The 17,937-nt window shown below is 42.1% G+C and overlaps 3 protein-coding genes across 4 annotated transcripts in view; 1 reads left to right on the top strand and 2 right to left on the bottom strand.

Annotated features, from left to right (window-relative positions):
• LOC133630945 (glypican-5-like) overlaps positions 1–9,995 on the bottom strand; it is a 385,962-nt gene extending 375,967 nt beyond the window's left edge. The window contains exon 1 of one of the 2 annotated variants that reach the window (XM_062022830.1): positions 9,833–9,995. In XM_062022830.1, coding sequence (XP_061878814.1) covers positions 9,833–9,875 — 43 coding nt within the window. In that variant the 5' untranslated portion in view covers positions 9,876–9,995. The remainder of the gene's footprint in view (positions 1–9,832) is intronic. The other variant, XM_062022827.1, reaches the window with a different exon arrangement.
• nyap2b (neuronal tyrosine-phosphorylated phosphoinositide-3-kinase adaptor 2b) overlaps positions 1–13,113 on the top strand; it is a 58,299-nt gene extending 45,186 nt beyond the window's left edge. Inside the window, exons 8-9 of the transcript XR_009821373.1 lie at positions 12,836–12,895; positions 13,068–13,113. The gene's annotated coding sequence lies outside the window, so the exon portion shown is untranslated. The remainder of the gene's footprint in view (positions 1–12,835; positions 12,896–13,067) is intronic.
• Positions 13,008–17,937, bottom strand: part of LOC133630947 (collagen alpha-4(IV) chain-like) — a 43,121-nt gene continuing 38,191 nt past the window's right edge. Inside the window, exons 36-48 of the mRNA XM_062022832.1 lie at positions 17,762–17,836; positions 17,520–17,627; positions 17,279–17,383; positions 17,118–17,189; positions 16,839–16,967; positions 16,420–16,527; positions 16,186–16,338; positions 15,999–16,106; positions 15,754–15,891; positions 15,440–15,556; positions 15,046–15,234; positions 14,701–14,984; positions 13,008–13,474 (exon numbers count right to left, since the gene is read on the bottom strand). Coding sequence (XP_061878816.1) covers positions 13,217–13,474; positions 14,701–14,984; positions 15,046–15,234; positions 15,440–15,556; positions 15,754–15,891; positions 15,999–16,106; positions 16,186–16,338; positions 16,420–16,527; positions 16,839–16,967; positions 17,118–17,189; positions 17,279–17,383; positions 17,520–17,627; positions 17,762–17,836 — 1,844 coding nt within the window. The 3' untranslated portion in view covers positions 13,008–13,216. The remainder of the gene's footprint in view (positions 13,475–14,700; positions 14,985–15,045; positions 15,235–15,439; positions 15,557–15,753; positions 15,892–15,998; positions 16,107–16,185; positions 16,339–16,419; positions 16,528–16,838; positions 16,968–17,117; positions 17,190–17,278; positions 17,384–17,519; positions 17,628–17,761; positions 17,837–17,937) is intronic.

A 17,937-nucleotide genomic window follows, 5' to 3' on the forward strand; every position in this document is an offset into this window, starting at 1 on the left:
ACCATGGTGTCTCCTGCCTGAGCAGCATCCTGAGCGGGGCCGTAATGGAGGAGTACTGAGGCAGGAACCGCATGTAGTAGGCTGTCATCCCCAAAAATGATGCCACCTGGGAGGCCGTCGCAGGAGTGGGGACGTCGATGATGGCATCCACGTTCGACTGGAGAGGCGAGATGCCGTCGGCGGAGACACGGAACCCAACAAAGTCTATGGCGGGTGCAGCGAAAACACACTTCTCTGTGTTCAGCGTGGCATGGTGGCGCTTGAGTGCGGTGAAAACCTGTTCCAGGCGGGCATCGTGTGTGGCAGCATCTGGCCCATGCACCACAATATCATCCAGATACGCCACAGTCCCAGTGCAGCTAGCGAGGATTGTGGACATGATTTTCTGGAAACAACTCGGCGCTGAATTGAGCCCAAAAGGCATCCTCGTGTAGCGGTACAGGCCAGTGTGGGTGATAAACGCTGTCAAGTCCCTACTCTCCTTATGTAAAGGGACTTGTAAATAGCCCTGGCGCAAGTCCAATTTACTGAAAACTCGGGAGCCGTGGAAGTGTGTAGTGAGTTCCTCCGTCGTAGGAAGAGGATATTTGTCAGGCACCACTGCCTTGTTCACTTGGCGGAGGTCGACGCAGACTCTCAGTCCGCCCGACTTCTTCTTGGCGATGACAATGTTGGACACCCATGGGGAAGCGTCGATGGGCTCTATGATTCCACCAGCCTGGAGGCGTTGAAGCTCCTGCGTAACGCCGTCCCGCAAAGCCAGGGGAACACGGCGAAGGGGCTGGACCACGGGAGGCACGCTGTGGTCCAGGAGTGGCTTGTGTGTAAATGAGCTGAGGCAGCCCAGGCCGTTAAACAGCTCCGGCTGGTCGTGTTGCCTCGGAGACGCTACGTGTAGAATCCGCATACCGCTGTTGTCCTGCAGGGTAAAACCCAGGCTAGTGAAGAGGTCGAGGCCCATGATGTTCTCGCCGCGGCGCGTGATGTGGAACGGGAAACGGTCCACAGCTGTAGAGGTGTAGCGAACCGGGAGGTAGAGAAGGCCGACGACATCGATTTTGCTGCGGCCGTAGCCACAGAGGGCAGTGGACGGGGGCTGTAGCTGTCTGTTCGGGAAGAGCAGGTTGCAGGTGTCGACATTCAGTAGTGACACTTTGGCCCCAGTGTCGAGGAGGAGAGGGACACAGCAGTCATCCAGGTAAACAGGGCACCTCGAGAAAGTCGCTGAGTGGGGGCCTACAGTGCGCACAGGCACCGCCGGGTCATGTGACTGTGCATCAGGGTAATCGGCCGGAGCGGACCGGCACCACCTGGCAAAGTGGTTAGGCTTCTGACAACGGCGACAAGTTTGGCCCCTAGCAGGGCAGTCCTGGGCCCTTGTTGCATGGCGGTTGGAGCCACAATTCCCACACCGTCTCTGTTGACGTGTTGGCTGGGGACGCGCTACCTGTATAGCAGCATCAGGGTCTGAGGTTGATAGCTGTTGCACTGACTGTTCAATAGCAGGGGTAGGCCTATGAGGCTTATTTTCCGCAATTTTGGCCGCACATTCAGTAGCCGATTCCACTTGTATTGCGATTATTAGTGCGTCATCAAGTGTCAAAGTTGCATCCTTGAGTAACAACTCCTCCTGCACTCTGGGATTAGACGTTTTCTCAATGAGCTGGTCTCGAATGAGTTCATCAGTGAGGTTGCCGAAATTACAGTTCTGTGATAGGGCTCTTAAATCTGCTACATACTGCCTGGCAGACTCACCCGGGCGCTGACATCTTCGTCTGAACTCCAACCGGCGGAGTAGGATATTCTGTGATTTTACAAAATGTCCGCTCAAAGCTGTTATGACTGCATCATAAGTGTCCAGCGTACCGCTGAGAGAATTGAAAATTCTGTTCCCCTCCGCTCCAAGCAGGTGTAGGAGAATGGCGCGCTTCCTCGCGCTAGTGGCATTGTCCAAACCTGTGGCCAAAAGATACGTCTCAAAAGACGATTTCCACTGATTCCAGGGAATGACAGGATCGCCCGGGAGGGGTAGAAACGGGTCCGGAGGTGGCAGGGAGAATATAGGTGTGTCAGCCATCCTCGTTCGCCAAATGTTATGTTCAAATAACAGACACAACAGCCTCGCTCTACTTCACAACAGCACTCTCCTTTATTTCAGTCACTTCCTCAAAAGGCCCAGCCCAACTACGGTGGCTTCAAGGTATCAAAAGGCACAACGTAAATAGCCTGAGTAAGACAGTAGAACACATTACCAATAGGCATTCAAGTATAAGAACAGTATTTAAGATTAACTTGAATGAACACAACACTACCAATGCTCCAAATAGCGTGACGTAGTCAGTTGAACATATACGCAAAGTTCCCTATTGTTTACAATGATGGCCGCATGAAGTGAGAGAGATTCGGACCGAGAAAGCGACAATTTCCCCATTAATTTGAGCGAGGATGAAAGATTTGTGGATGATTAAAGTGCAAGTGAAGGACTAGTGGGGAGTTGAAGCTATTCAGATAGGGAAGATGCTGTGAGAGCCGGGGGTGACCTGATATTCAGCTGGGAATGACTACAACAGTAAATAAACACAAGACATATATATACTCTATTAGCCACAACACAACCAGGCTTATATTTAATATGCCACAAATTAATCCTGCATAAAAACACCTGCGTGTTTGTTATGCTAGCTCCTAGCTCCTCTGCTAGCTCCTAGCTCCATAGAACACGCCAATACAATTCAAACACCTGATCAACACACACAATCACTCAGCCCAAAAGACCGTTTACCTAACCCAAGGTTCATAAAGCTTATATATTTTTAAAAAGTTACGTACGTGACGTGCACGTACGGTACGGTACGTGTTATGCTAGCTCCTAGCTCCTCTGCTAGCTCCTAGCTCCATAGAACACGCCAATACAATTCAAACACATGATCAACACACACAATCACTCAGCCCAAAAGACCGTTCACCTAACCCAAGGTTCATAAAGCTTATATATTTTAAAAAAGTTACGTACATACGCAAAAAAAAGCCAAAGCTGCATACTCACAGTAGCACGTCTGCGTCTTTGTCATCCAAATCAAAGTAATCCTGGTAAGAGTCTGTGTTGTCCCAGTTCTCTACAGGCGTCTGTGTATCCAAGTCAAAAGTCCTCCTGGTTAGAGTCTCTGTTATCCGAGTTCTTCCATCTTGACTGCATCTTTCGGGAATGTAAACAAAGAAGCGCCGGCTGTGTACTGTTGTGGCTGACTACGTTCGAAAAATACGTCCATTTCGCACCGACAACTTTCTTCTTTGCTTGCTCGGCTTCCTTCTCCATAATGCAATGAACATGATTGAAACAGATTCACGAACACAGATGTCCAGAATACTGTGGAATTATGAAATGAAAACAGAGCTTTTTCGTATTGGCTTCAATGTGGAAGGCATACCCGTGTTCGCCGGTCTACGTCACGCGCATACGTCATCCTCAGAGGCGTTTCGAACCGGAAGTTTAGCGGCAAATTTAAAATGTCACTTTATAAGTTAACCCGGCCGTATTGGCATGTGTTATAATGTTAAGATTTCATCATTGATATATAAACTATCAGACTGCGTGGTCGGTAGTAGTGGGTTTCAGTAGGCCTTTAATGTGCAAGGTCTGCTGTCATTAGGATACTCATATATTCCCATTTAAAGGAAAAATGTCTCATTATCCTCGCGAACAAACCGGGTCGGGGGGCGGTGGGAACAAACACTTTTGGTGTCTTTCTCGCCAGTTCCAAGTCCTAAAGTGCTGTCAAAGTGTACCAACTTGTCAGAATACCTACTCAGACGTCTTCTGTGCAGGTGAGATGCATGATTTATGATCTAGAATGAACCTACAGGGAGCAGGGAAGCGAGGAAGCAGCAGACCACTCCATGTTGTCAACATAGGATGACACAGAAGTGATTGCGGTGCCGTTATAAATAGTTTGTCTGCGTTAGCGCTTATAATAACAATATCACAAACACTTGGTTAATATTCAAGTCACAAAATGTTAATGGAGTATTGTTGGCGCTTTTTGAATGGTTATTTATTGGATTTTATGGGTCGAACAGAGGAGCTCCCGTTGGCTGCGCTGTAAGTGTCGTACACTGGCTTGTTGTGAAGTGTTTGATGCGGAGGGCCTCAGGCAGGGTGCAGGTAAGATGATTCTTTACTTCAATACACAAGGCAACATTACATAAACTGGGTGCTAGAACATACATAATGTGACACAAACAACAAAAAACAAAAAGTCGTCTGTAGCAAACAGCAAAACAAAAGCAGCAGAATATGAAAGGGAGTGATTAGGTACAGAACCCGGTGAGGACGCTAATCAACAAACAGAAAGCAGATGCGGCTAATCAGTCACCTAGCAACAAGAAAACGAGCAAAGAAGCATTGACAAACATAACAGGCCACTAAACTAAGGAGAATAATACCCAGACTCCAACATAGGATGACAAATCATAACAGTAAGCTGACTTTTATTTACCTTTGTTTAATACTTAGAATGCATTTTTTTTTAAATCCATCCGTCGTCATGTCCTTCATAATGATCCCAAAATTAAAAAAAAAAAAGTGCAGCTTCCCTTTAAATGAAACATGCCTTTTAAAAAGAAAAAAACTTAGATAGTAAACATTAGTTATATATTATATATTACATAATGTTAGTTAAGGTGGTGTCTCTCCGTCGCCATCACGTCTCCACCTCATCGCTACAGACTACAGACTCTGATTACATTGAAAACATATTTATTAAAAAATAACCAAATAACAATATCTTATAATAAATAGAAATATTAGAGAAATAAAGAAGCCTACAATTTTTGGTTGTGTTTTCCTCTCCATTTGCTGAATAGCGATATACGATATATATCTCGATATTTTTTCCGTAAAGTATAAACAAAACACAAAACCGTCATAATTATGACTTAGTAAGTCCTTCCAGCTGCTTCTTTGTCAAACACACTATCAGCAGCTTTTCAATATTTACATGGATAAATGTCAGCCGTTTGGATATTATTTCAACATTCTTGGCTGGCGTTAAACTCATTCTGCTTCAGTAGGGTGCAGACCAGCAGTGAAACGCTCCAACTGCTTCGCCAAGTTAGCCACACGCTCTGTCATGTTTTTGATGATATCTTTCTTTAATTCAAATCTGCTTCTTCTTCTCACCACTGTCCTTCACACTCACTACCTTTCTTACCATGGTTGGAAAAACTAAGTGAGCTCAATCTATTGCTATAAGCCAGTCCTTCTCAAATAGTGGGGCGGGCACGGTGCGATGCCATGGGGGGCCGCGTGTGACCTCGGGGAACATACTTTTTTTGATGAAGCGTATGTAGCACTTGGCTTCACTGGAACCACGGTGGAAGACCAGGAAAGACCGGTGTGTCGTTTCCTTTAATGTTAATAAACTTACAATGTTATTTGTTCAGGAGAGAACACACAGAAGATAATACAAATTAGGGATGTGGGTATCGATCCTGTGGTATCGATATATCGATACTCACACGCTACTCATTTGGCATCACTTTTCTGAAAAAAGTATCGATATAAACCAAAAAACGGCGTGTGGGGGGTGCAAGCATCACTTTCAGATGTTTTTGATTACTTACTTAACTTACTATGTGCTGGGACACCCCTGTACCTGTCAGAGTATAGAGCTGGCCCAGTCACGTGACAGGAGACAGCGAATGAGCGTCGTCAACGTGCAACACACACACACAGCCAGCCGACAGCGATGCAGCCAGGCATATCCAGTGTTGTCCAATTGTTGACTTAAAACAGGCATTGTTGTTTTGGTTTTTTTTAGTAATGTTTACTGAATATTTTTGTTTAAATGATTATCCTAAATTCAAATAATTTCCACACAGGGGAATTTACTGTTAGTTGAAAATTGCTTGAGTATTTAAAACAAGATAAGAAAGAGATACAATTTGGAGATTCTTCATCTTTGCATTACAGTTTTATTTTTTTCCAAGAAAATCTTGAATATATGATTGAATGTGATTTTGGTTTTAATCTGTAACATGATTTCTTACATTTCGAAAACATTAGCCTATTTCATATTTCATTAATTGCTAATTATATCACAAACTTTAAAAAATAACTGCAGCTTCTTGCAATTCGGATTTGACTGTTAATTGGAAAGCCCTAATATTTAATTATTATTATATATAATATATAGTTATTATTATAAATAATATTTAATTTATTTTTCATATTTATGTTATTTATTTTAATTTTACTTTTATTATATATTGACCATAATAAATGTGGTATAAATGGTCTGTATTTGTCTTGTGATTTGTCTTAAATAATAACAATAGTAATAATATTTTTGACTGACAAAAAATTGCCAATAAGAAATTATTGGTATCGGTATCGGTATAGGTATCGATGAAAATGCGAGAAAAAGTATCGGTATCGTATCGAATCCTAAAAGTGTGGTATCGCCCATCCCTAGTACAAATAATAACAGAAGAAATGAACAAATTAAAAAGATGGTTTGACAAAAACAGACTATCTTTGAATCTCAGTAAAACTAAAATAATGCTATTTGATAACAGTAGAAAAGAGCATCATACACAAATACAAATCGACGGAGTAGACATTGAAAGGGTAAAAGAAACAAGATTTTTGAGAGTATTAATAGATGATCAAATGAACTGGAAATCTCATATACAAAACATACAACATAAGGTGGCAAAAAACATTTCAATAATGAATAAAGCAAAATACGTCCTGGTCCAAAAATCACTTCATATTGTCTACTGCTTGCTAGTGTTACCATATCTGAGTTATTGTGTAGAAATATGGGGAAATAACTACAAATGTGCGCTACATTCGCTAACCGTGTTACAAAAAAGATCAGTTAGAATAATACATAATGTTGGATATAGAGAACATACAAACCCTTTATTTATTGAGTCAAAAATATTAAAGTTCTGTGATTTGGTAAAATTGCAAACAGCTAAAATGATGCACAAAGCAAACTATAACCTGCTACCAAAGAATGTACAACAATTCTTCTCAACTAAAGAGGAGAAATATAACCTTAGAGGAAAAAATTATTGAAAACATTTATATGCACGTACAACACTTAGAACCTTTAGCATATCAGTATGTGGAATTAAATTATGGAATGGATTAAGTAAAGAAGTTAAACATTGTACTGATATGATCCAGTTTAAGAGGTTGTTCAAATTAATAGTGCTTACAAAGTACAAAGAAGAAGAATTATGAGAAATACTTTCAACCTTATTGAAAGTAAGATATTCTTCATCTCAGTATGTTAATAATGACTGAATTAATTAATTACATATTACAAAACTGTTGTGTATACTAATTCACAGATGTTATTTTATTATATAAAAAGGTCAGTAAATGATTGTATATATTTGTAAACGCTCTGAAGTGGGAAAGGGGTAGGATTAAATAAGCTTTACTTCTTCCTACTCCTTTTCGGACATGATGTAAAGTGAAATGATATGAAATTGTGATGTATTATACTGTGAGTATGTTCATGTTCGAAATAAACTAAAAGAAAGAAAGAAAAAAAGAAAGATGTACTTATAAAAAAATTTTTAGACAAATGTTACTACTTATAGTCACGGTGGAGAGTCGGGGGCGCAAAGTATTTTTTTCTTTCTAGGGGGGCGTAACAAAAAACTATTGAGAAGCACTGTTATGAGCTAATGCTAGCAAGTAAGACCAGATCAGGGGATCTTCTGGGGTACACTGTGACAATTGCTCTGCCTACTAATGGCAGGGAATGCCTTCATCTCAAAATGTTGCTTACAACTTAAAGGTGTCATATTGTGATTTTTTTCTACATTCAAAACACTTCCTGGTGGTCTACACTACGTGTCATGGTGGTTCTTGGGTCAAAACATCACAATTTGTAGTTTCTCTTTTCAACATTTTGGTAGCGGTACTAAAATAATTTTGGTACTTTTCTAAATAAAGGGAACCACAAAAAAATTGCATTATTGGCTTTATTTTAACAAAAAATCTTAGGGTATATTAAACATATGTTTCTTATTGCAGTTAAGTCCTTAAATAAAATAGTGAACATACTAGACAACTTGTCTTTTAGTAGTAAGTAAACAAACAAAGACCCCTAATTAGTCTGCTGACATATGCAGTAACATATTGTGTCATTTATCATTCTATTATTTTGTCAACATTATTAAGGACAAGTGGTAGAAAATTAATGATTTATCTACTTGTTCATTTACTGTTAATATCTGCTTACTTTCTCTTCTAACATGTTCTATCTACACTTCTGTTAAAATGTAATAAACACGTATTCTTCTGTTGTTTTGGATGATACCACAAATTTGGGTATCAATCCGATACCAAGTAGTTACAGGATCATACATTGATCATATTCAAAGTCCTCATGTGTCCAGGGACGTATTTCCTGAGTTTATAAACATAATATACATTTTAAAAAAACAAAAGATGTGATGCCAAAAAATATCGACGTAATCATAGTAGTATCGACTCGATACGGGCTCGTACTTGATATCATTACAGTGGATGTTAGGTGTCGATCCACCAATGGCGTTTGTTTACATTTTGATGCGGGTCAGCTACGGTGTGTAGTGAAGCATGTTTAGCTATACCTCGTCCTGCAGGGATTTTGGATATAGCTAAAACACTGCCGACGGCGGATGGACGTTAGCAGCTAGCTAGCTAGCCATGTCTTAAAGCACCTCTTCCTGAGTGTTATAACTTCACCTTTATCGTTAGTTTTTAAGCCAAATGCGTCCATTCTCCCTTTTCTGTCTACACACTGTGTCTGCTTGTAAGTACTCTGTGATTGTGCGCTGCCCAACATGCTTGTCTGCTCGTAAACCAGCAATGTCATGACGTGACTTCGACGCGGGAGCGGGGGGTGTGCGGGACCGGTACGTTTCACAGACGGTATCGTACCGAAAATGATTCATTACTATCGCGGTACTATAGTACGGACAGCGTGGCGCGGTTGGGAGAGTGGCCGTGCCAGCAACCTGAGGGTTCCTGGTTCAATCCCCACCTTCTACCATCCTAGTCACGTCCGTTGTGTCCTTGAGCAAGTCACTTCACCCTTGCGCCTGATGGGTCGTGGTTAGGGCCTTGCATGGCAGCTCCCGCCATCAGTGTGTGAATGTGTGTGTGAATGGGTGAATGTGGAAATAGTGTCAAAGCGCTTTGAGTACCTTAAAGGTAGAAAAGCGCTATGCAAGTATATGACCCATACTAATACAGTACAACCCTAGTTCAAACTATACGCTAATTTGTAGTAGAAATGGCAACAGTTCGTACCAGTTTGCCCCATAACAAGAGGAGTGCGAAAAAGAAGGCACTTATTGACCACAACGTCAGGGACCCCTGGTTTAGCAGAAGTATGAAGGGAGGCAAGATTGTTTCATAAACATCTCTACCATGCCTCCACGGTTTGAGTTCAATTTTTCAGGACTTTTGTAAATCTCAGATACAAAACAGCAGGTATACCAACAGGTGAGAAAAGTTGGTTTTGCATAGTAGGCCCCTTAAAACCATAACAATTAGCCAGCTCTTGTGATAAAAACACAAGTTGAGGTGCCACTGTGGTTGGAAAAAGACCCCGCCTAATGCTCACCTGTGCCAAAGTGATGGCACACAATAATTAGTGACTATTGGAAAGTATGTGATGGCATTGTGGGAGCAGCTGTGCCTGCATGACCACAAGCTGAATTCTAGCTGTGGTAAATGATGACACTTTAGCTAGGATGCTGTCATTCAGAGAAAAGTAAAAGCACAAAGCACATATCACAACAAGTCCAAGCAGCTACTTACAGTATGTGGAAGGAGTTGTGGAGCCTCCATCTGTCACCGCCATGATGTACTAGCCAGACCTCCAATGGCAGCCCAAAGTCGCTCTTTGTGTGTTAGTTTTCGGAATGTAAAAACTGTAGATGCCAGAAATACAATTGTCTTGTTTTCTTCAAAGGCAGTATTGTTGTACATGTTTCATTACTAACATCGACAGTCACATGCCATTCAAGTTGGTATATTTCTTCTACTTCCTGTATAGTGACTACATCTACATCCAGGTGGCAACACTGACACCCAGTGGCCAAAGAAATGTCTTACATGTCCACTGCTCTGAAAATTACTTTTAAAAAGTACTTAATTATAGTTGCTTGTTACATTAACCTAAAAAGTAATTAAATAATAAATGTAATGAATTACTAGGGAAAGTAATTTATATGTCACTTAAAAAAATGATGTTTAGTATCAGGACACAACTATGTGCTTTTTAAAAGGCGGGGCTTGTTGTCACGTGACGTCATCGTGGTATCAACGGTGCAAAGCAGGGATGACCACGCCCTCCGCTCCCCGGACCTCATTTGATGGGTCGCTGAGGGAAAATGAATGTCTGTCTTGTTTCACTGTCAACTTTTCACAAATTTTCATTTGTCATCACACCTGAAAATGTGTGAAAAGTTGACAGTCGTCATCATGACAAATGCACACATTGACAGTCGTCATCATGACAAATGTACACACTGACAGTCTTCATCAAATGTACACACTGACAGTCGTCATCATGACGAATGTACACACTGACAGTCGTCATGACAAATGCACACATTGACAGTCGTCATCATGACAAATGTACACACTGACAGTCGTCATCATGACAAATGTAAAAACCCCGTTTCCATATGAGTTGGGAAATTGTGTTAGATGTAAATATAAACGGAATACAATGATTTGCAAATCCTTTTCAACCCATATTCAATTGAATGCACTACAAAGACAAGATATTTGATATTCAAACTTTATTTTTATTTTGCAAATAATAATTAACTTAGAATTTCATGGCTGCAACACGTGCCAAAGTAGTTGGGAAAGGGCATGTTCACCACTGTGTTACATGGCCTTTCCTTTTAACAACACTCAGTAAACGTTTGGGAACTGAGGAGACACATTTTTTAAGCTTCTTAGGTGGAATTCTTTCCCATTCTTGCTTGATGTACAGCTTAAGTTGTTCAACAGTCCGGGGGTCTCCGTTGTGGTATTTTAGGCTTCATAATGTGCCACACATTTTCAATGGGAGACAGGTCTGGACTACAGGCAGGCCAGTCTAGTACCCGCACTCTTTTACTATGAAGCCACGTTGATGTAACACGTGGCTTGGCATTGTCTTGCTGAAATAAGCAGGGGCGTCCATGGTAACGGTAACGTTGCTTGGATGGCAACATATGTTGCTCCAAAACCTGTATGTACCTTTCAGCATTAATGGCGCCTTCACAGATGTGTAAGTTACCCATGTCTTGGGCACTAATACACCCCCAAACCATCACAGATGCTGGCTTTTCAACTTTGCGTCTATAACAATCCGGATGGTTCTTTTCCTCTTTGGACCGGAGGACACGACGTCCACAGTTTCCAAAAACAATTTGAAATGTGGACTCGTCAGACCACAGAACACTTTTCCAATTTGTATCAGTCCATCTTAGATGAGCTCAGGCCCAGGGAAGCCGGCGGCGTTTCTGGATGTTGTTGATAAATGGCTTTCGCTTTGCATAGGAGAGTTTTAACTTGCACTTACAGATGTAGCAACCAACTGTAGTTACTGACAGTGGGTTTCTGAAGTGTTCCTGAGCCCACGTGGTGATATCCTTTACACACTGATGTCGCTTGTTGATGCAGTACAGCCTGAGGGATCGAAGGTCACGGGCTTAGCTGCTTACATGCAGTGATTTCTCCAGATTCTCTGAACCCTTTGATGATATTACGGACCGTAGATGGTGAAATCCCTAAATTCCTTGCAATAGCTGGTTGAGAAAGGTTTTTCTTAAACTGTTCAACAATTTGCTCATGCATTTGTTGACAAAGTGGTGACCCTTGCCCCATCCTTGTTTGTGAATGACTGAGCATTTCATGGAATCTACTTTTATACCCAATCATGGCACCCACCTGTTCCCAATTTGCCTGTTCACCTGTGGGATGTTCCAAATAAGTGCTTGATGAGCATTCCTCAACTTTATCAGTATTTATTGCCACCTTTCCCAACTTCTTTGTCACGTGTTGCTGGCATCAAATTCTAAAGTTAATGATTATTTGCAAAAAAAAAAAAGTTTATCAGTTTGAATATCAAATATGTTGTCTTTGTAGCATATTCAACTGAATATTGGTTGAACATGATTTGCAAATCATTGTATTCCGTTTATATTTACATCTAACACAATTTCCCAACTCATATGGAAACGGGGTTTGTACAATTGGCCTTTTTGTCAATTTTAAAAAATATTGGAAAATGGACTCAAGTGGCAACATGCTTGCTGCGTAATTATCAGATTTAATGTCATCCTTCAACCTCTTGTTTCGGCCTCAAAATGATTGGATTTACATCTTTTGTATGATGTATACATCACTTAACACTACTGTACCTGTCACAATTGAGACCATATAATTATAAAGTATAGATTGTGGGCATAGAATTATAATGTATAGATTGAGACCATAGAATTATAAATTATAGATTGGGGGCATAGCTACGTTTGGCCGCCATTCTGTAGTTTTTGTTGTAGATGTCATCATAGAGATCTCTGGGGGGGAAACTACAGATTTCTGCCATTTTGCAAGTAATCTATTACTAAAAGTAGAGTTGTGTTTCCTTCAGTACTCAAAGCACAAGCCAGAGACTTTGCAGCAACCAATCGCTGGGGGTCGAACCAGGAACCCTCAGGTTGCTGGCACAGCCACTCTCCCAACCGAGCCACGCTGTCATTATACTAACGTAGAAAAAAATAACTGTTCAACTCATTTTCTTGGTGTGCTTTCCCACAGAAGACTGAAATATGATGATGGCCATAGAATACAAGGAACCTATTTCAACTTAGGAAAGAGGTACTGAGTGTAAATATAAACATTGTCTGTGCAGTTGAGAGTTGTATACTGGTTCTATGGAAAAACATTATACTAAAGTAGAAAAAATACCTGTTCAACTAATTTTCTTGGTCTGTACTGTTTGTGTTTTAAATGATATTAACTGTACTTTTTTTTTAACATTTTAAATGAGGGATAGAAGACTATGGATGGCAGGACGTAAGATTTAATTTGGGACAGGTTGAATAAAGAACAGCATCAAGGTAAGCACCAGTCATCCATCAATCGATGGTGATTCAGTTAATAAAGTTCATAATGTTCCTCAAAATGACTTGTGTTGCTCTACTGTCGGAGGCAGACGTGACACTGACTGGCCGTGCGTCGCTGCTTCTCAGCAGCTTTGATGGTACCAGGCCTCGGGGACACAAACTGATCTGTGGGACGCACAACTGTCAGCCAGAAACTGTAGAGGTTGGCAAAGTAGTGACAGGAGCCTTGTGCGCCTTGGCACTCGATGATCGGGTGAGTTCGGAAGTCCTTAAGGCAGCTCCCAGTGGACGCCAGAGACTGACCGCCGCCCTCGTCGCCTGCCCCTGTGTGCTGGAGACACAACAAAAACAGACTCAGGCGTGTTAGAAGGTAAAATGGGACAAAATGAAAGAAACCAATCAATCTTTGAATAATAACCTAATTCATAATACAGTCGTCCCTCATTTATCGCTAATTATTTGCGTACATGACTGCGATAAGTGAATTTCCGTGAATCATTACTGTAATTATAAATCAAATATCTTCATAGCTAGTGCATTAAAAAAATATATATTTAGGACATTTCTGAATATGTTTTTCAACTTCGTGAGAGCCTTCTCAACATGAAAAACACCTCTTTTAATCCAATATAGCAATGCTGCCTCAAACTGAGCCAATCATTTGGTCTCCTCACGTGGTCATTACTACTGTAGTATATATACACTATATTGCCAAAAGTATTTGGCCACCTGCCTTGACTCACATATGAACTTGAAGTGCCATCCCATTCCTAACCCATAGGGTTCAATATGATGTGGGTCCACCTTTTGCAGCTATTACAGCTGCAACTCTTCTGGGAAGGCTGTCCACAAGGTTGCGGAGTATGTTTATAGGAATTTTCCACCAATCTTCCAAAAGCGCATTGGTGAGGTCACACACTGATGTTGGTGGAGAAGGCCTGGCTCTCAGTCTCCGTTGTAATTCATCCCAAAGGTGTTCTATCCAGTTCAGGTCAGGACTGGGTGCAGGCCAGTCAAGTTCATCCACACCAGACTCTGTCATCCATGTCTTTATGGACCTTGCTTTGTGCACTGATGCACAGTCATGTTGGAAGAGGAAGGTGCCCGCTCCAAACTGTTCCCACAAGGTTGGGAGCATGGAATTGTCCAAAATGTTTTGGTATCCTGGAGCATTCAAAGTTCCTTTCTCTGGAACTAAACAACCCCACACCATAATTCCTCCTCCACTAGCTTGGAGTGCGCAGCTAGTGGATCCATGACAATGACTTCTGTTTTTTTTTGATCAGCCGTTTTACTGCCGTATTAAAGACACCATTAAGAGACAGTTAATGTCTGTAAATAAACATCTGTAAAATCTTTCTGTGTAAATAACTCATTTCACATATCTGCGGCTTATAGTTTGGTGCGGCAATTTTTTCCCTTTCTAAAATTAAGTAGGTGCACTTTATAATCCGTAAATACGGTCAATCTATTTATATATTTGATTTTGTCACATTGGACCCTTCCCACGGGGGAAAATGACAGCATTATTTTGGAACTATTTCTGAGAATACTCACTAGAAGGAAGGAGTATCCCTTCCATAGACTCCTCCATCCAGGCGGGCAAGTGGGCACCAGCTGATCCTGGCTGTGAAAAGCCACTGCAGGTAAACGAGTCTCGCACACCACACAGCGGCTGATGTGGGAACTGATCTCCTGGCCAAAGAGTGGCATCATAGGAATGGCGGCCGTGGTGGAGAGCCAGTAAGATTTGTCATTACGGGCGGAGTAGTGGCATGCAGCTTTGTTGCAGTAGGAGAAAGGCATGGTGGAAAAGACAGGCAAGCAGGAGCCAGCCTGACCTGGAGAGATAGAAATCAATGAAGATTTGGATTGACAACACATTTCATGCTGGTTACCGACCAAGGTCCTGTGTATGAGCCTTCTCTTGGCCCTCCAAGTAGACCAGACTGTAGCCCACCCAAAGCTGACTGCTGCCCTCGGGACACTGCGGTACCTGGACCGACTGACTGTGAAGAACCAATAGGAAGCCTGACCATGTTGTTCCAATGTGGCCTGGGGCACCTCGATCCCCGATTGGACCCGGGCTGCCTAGAGAGTGGATGGATGAGTTGAAGACAATTCTATTTGAACATCATTTGAGCAATCCATCTGGTGTTTTGACTCCTCTCTGGTGCTGGCCAAACAGATAATAACCATTATAGCAACACTGCCACTGATACCACTCAGCAACCAATGCTAAGCCACTGAATATGAATTTTATACTACTCAATATGTGAAACTGAATCGGACTCACCTTCAGGACCAAAAAATCCTTGCTGACCATGATCTCCTTGATCCCCAACTGGACCATCGAGTCCAGCAGGGCCTGGTGACCCAGGAAGGCCCTGAGACCCAATGGGACCTTTTGCACCTAGGCCACAAAAAAAGATAATCACTAAAAAAATACTTATTGTGCAACCAAAGCCGACAAAACAAAGTGTAGTTGGTTGACCCCATTGCAAAGAGAATACCACGGCAAAAAGTAAAAATACATTTCTTGAATTGCACCCTTTTCCGCGTCTATAATATTTCTGGATTAGGATATGTACACATGGAGGGATCTCTTGCCTTTGTGTCCCGGAGGCCCTGGTGGGCCCGTAGCACCTGGGAATCCATAAGGTCCTGGGGAACCTGGTGGTCCTGGGGGCCCGTCAGGAGCCGTCATTGGGCGTTCAGCAATAGAATCACCCATGTCCCCTTTAGGACCTGTGCACCAATGTCATGTTATGTAACTTAATGTTCCACCAAGTGGCACTGCATAAGAACATGTCAAACATATTTTTTCAAAAACAAGCCTTTACTGTGCTACAAACCAATGTTTCCAGGTGAGCCTGTAACTCCTTTCCTCCCCGGGGGTCCAGGGACACCTCTCTGTCCTTTAACTCCCAGAAAACCTCTTGAACCAGGGAGGCCTCTCTCTCCTGTAAATGTGCATTTCATATTAAGGAATAATGCCGTATATTATGATGGCAATTAAAATGTTAGTTTCTGTGATTTCACCTTTAGGTCCAGCAATTCCTTCACAAGAAGGTCCTGGAAGTCCTGGAAAGCCCTTATCTCCCTTTCCCCCTGGAGTTCCGGGTAGGCCACTTTGCCCCGGATCTCCTTTGTACGAAATGACAATTCCTGGTTCCCCTGGCGGCCCAGGAGGACCTATGTAGATTTTAAAAAGTCAAAACATCAGTGATAAAGAAACTGATGTCTACCTATGTACAGATAAAGACATGCGCAGACCTGGGGGTCCGGGAGCCCCTTCATATCCTGGCTCCCCATAGGGTCCTGGCAAAGGTTTGTCACAATCTCTCCCAGGGTATCCAGGTTCACCAGGAGAACCGTTTAAACCTATTGAAAGAAACCTAATTTAATACAGAGATTTGTCAGTTTTGAGGATGCAGCTGGGATAGGCTCCAGCCATCCCAGCGACTTCAAGGGGGACAAGCGGTAGAAAATGGATGGATTCCAGTTCAACACCAGCAACTTTAAGATTTCAAATATTCTTTATTGTCAATTTTTCCATCTGTGCAAGACATATGGAAGAATCAGTGCAAAGTAACAAAGATTTTTATTGTATTTAAAGTAAAATCTTTCCTCATCTGAAAATATTTCACATTCCTAAGACCAGGTATTTGGTCTAGCAGATGAATTGTTGATACCTTTGTCACCTGATGGACCTATATAGCCTTTAGGCCCAGGAAAAGAGTGTCCATGAGGTCCTGGCAGTCCGATGGACCCTTTGACTCCAGGAAAGCCATCTGGTCCTGGACGGCCTGAGATACCTAAGCCTTAATCATACAAATAAATAAATACATCTAGTATTTAGTAATGGTACGACATAACGGTCAAATCCAGCATACTATTAACAGGGCTGCGTTATTACATGCTTTATTGCAACCTTTTTTAAGACACAGTTACACTGACTAACACACATATACCTTTTGCTCCTTTCATGCCCTTTGGTCCTCCGAGACCATCAAGACCAGGAAGACCCGGAAGTCCAGGGAGTCCTTGTATGAAACCCAACATTGTTAACTTTGCACAAGTTCTACCTGTTATCAATGTCATTAAAAAAATCTGAGTCAAAACAAGGTATTACCTTGTCTACTCGGACCTGGAGGACCTGGAGGACCGCTATACCCAGTATCCCCTTGAACACCTGGAGCACCTGGATGACCCAAAGGGCCACGAGGCCCAGGGTAACCTGTAAAAGCGCATACATAAAGAAGGGACTATAACATTCCACGTACTTGATAGACAAATAAAAGAAGCATATAACACGTTGACTATCTGAAGTGTTCAAAAATTATTTGGGTCCTAAAAGAAAAACATTCTTAAACCTGGTCCACCCCGCCGTCCTGGTTCTCCGGGAATGCCTCGTTGTCCAGGCTTCCCTGCAAATCCTCTTAGACCTGAATATCCTGGATCCCCCGGATGACCAACCGCTGCTGCATAGAAGAGATGAACGGCATTAGAAACTTCACCATGTTGTCATTTTAAATTGTTTGGTTGTTCGTGTTTGACAGTATCAACTGTAATTCTACTCATTTGTCCCTTCAGAGTACCATATTTCTAGACTTACCACTAAGTCCCTTCTCGCCTGGGAGTCCTCTAGGTCCTGGTGGTCCAGGTTGTACCAAAGATTCTCCTGGCTCACCTGGACCAGGTCATGCTTGAATTAGTCTGTTTTGCTTGACCCCAACTCCATTATAACATATAATATTGACATGACTTGAGACTTATAATTGGTATATATTC

The sequence above is a fragment of the Entelurus aequoreus genome, linkage group LG16, assembly GCF_033978785.1.
Source record: "Entelurus aequoreus isolate RoL-2023_Sb linkage group LG16, RoL_Eaeq_v1.1, whole genome shotgun sequence".
In the NCBI taxonomy this organism is placed as follows: Eukaryota; Metazoa; Chordata; class Actinopteri; order Syngnathiformes; family Syngnathidae; genus Entelurus; species Entelurus aequoreus.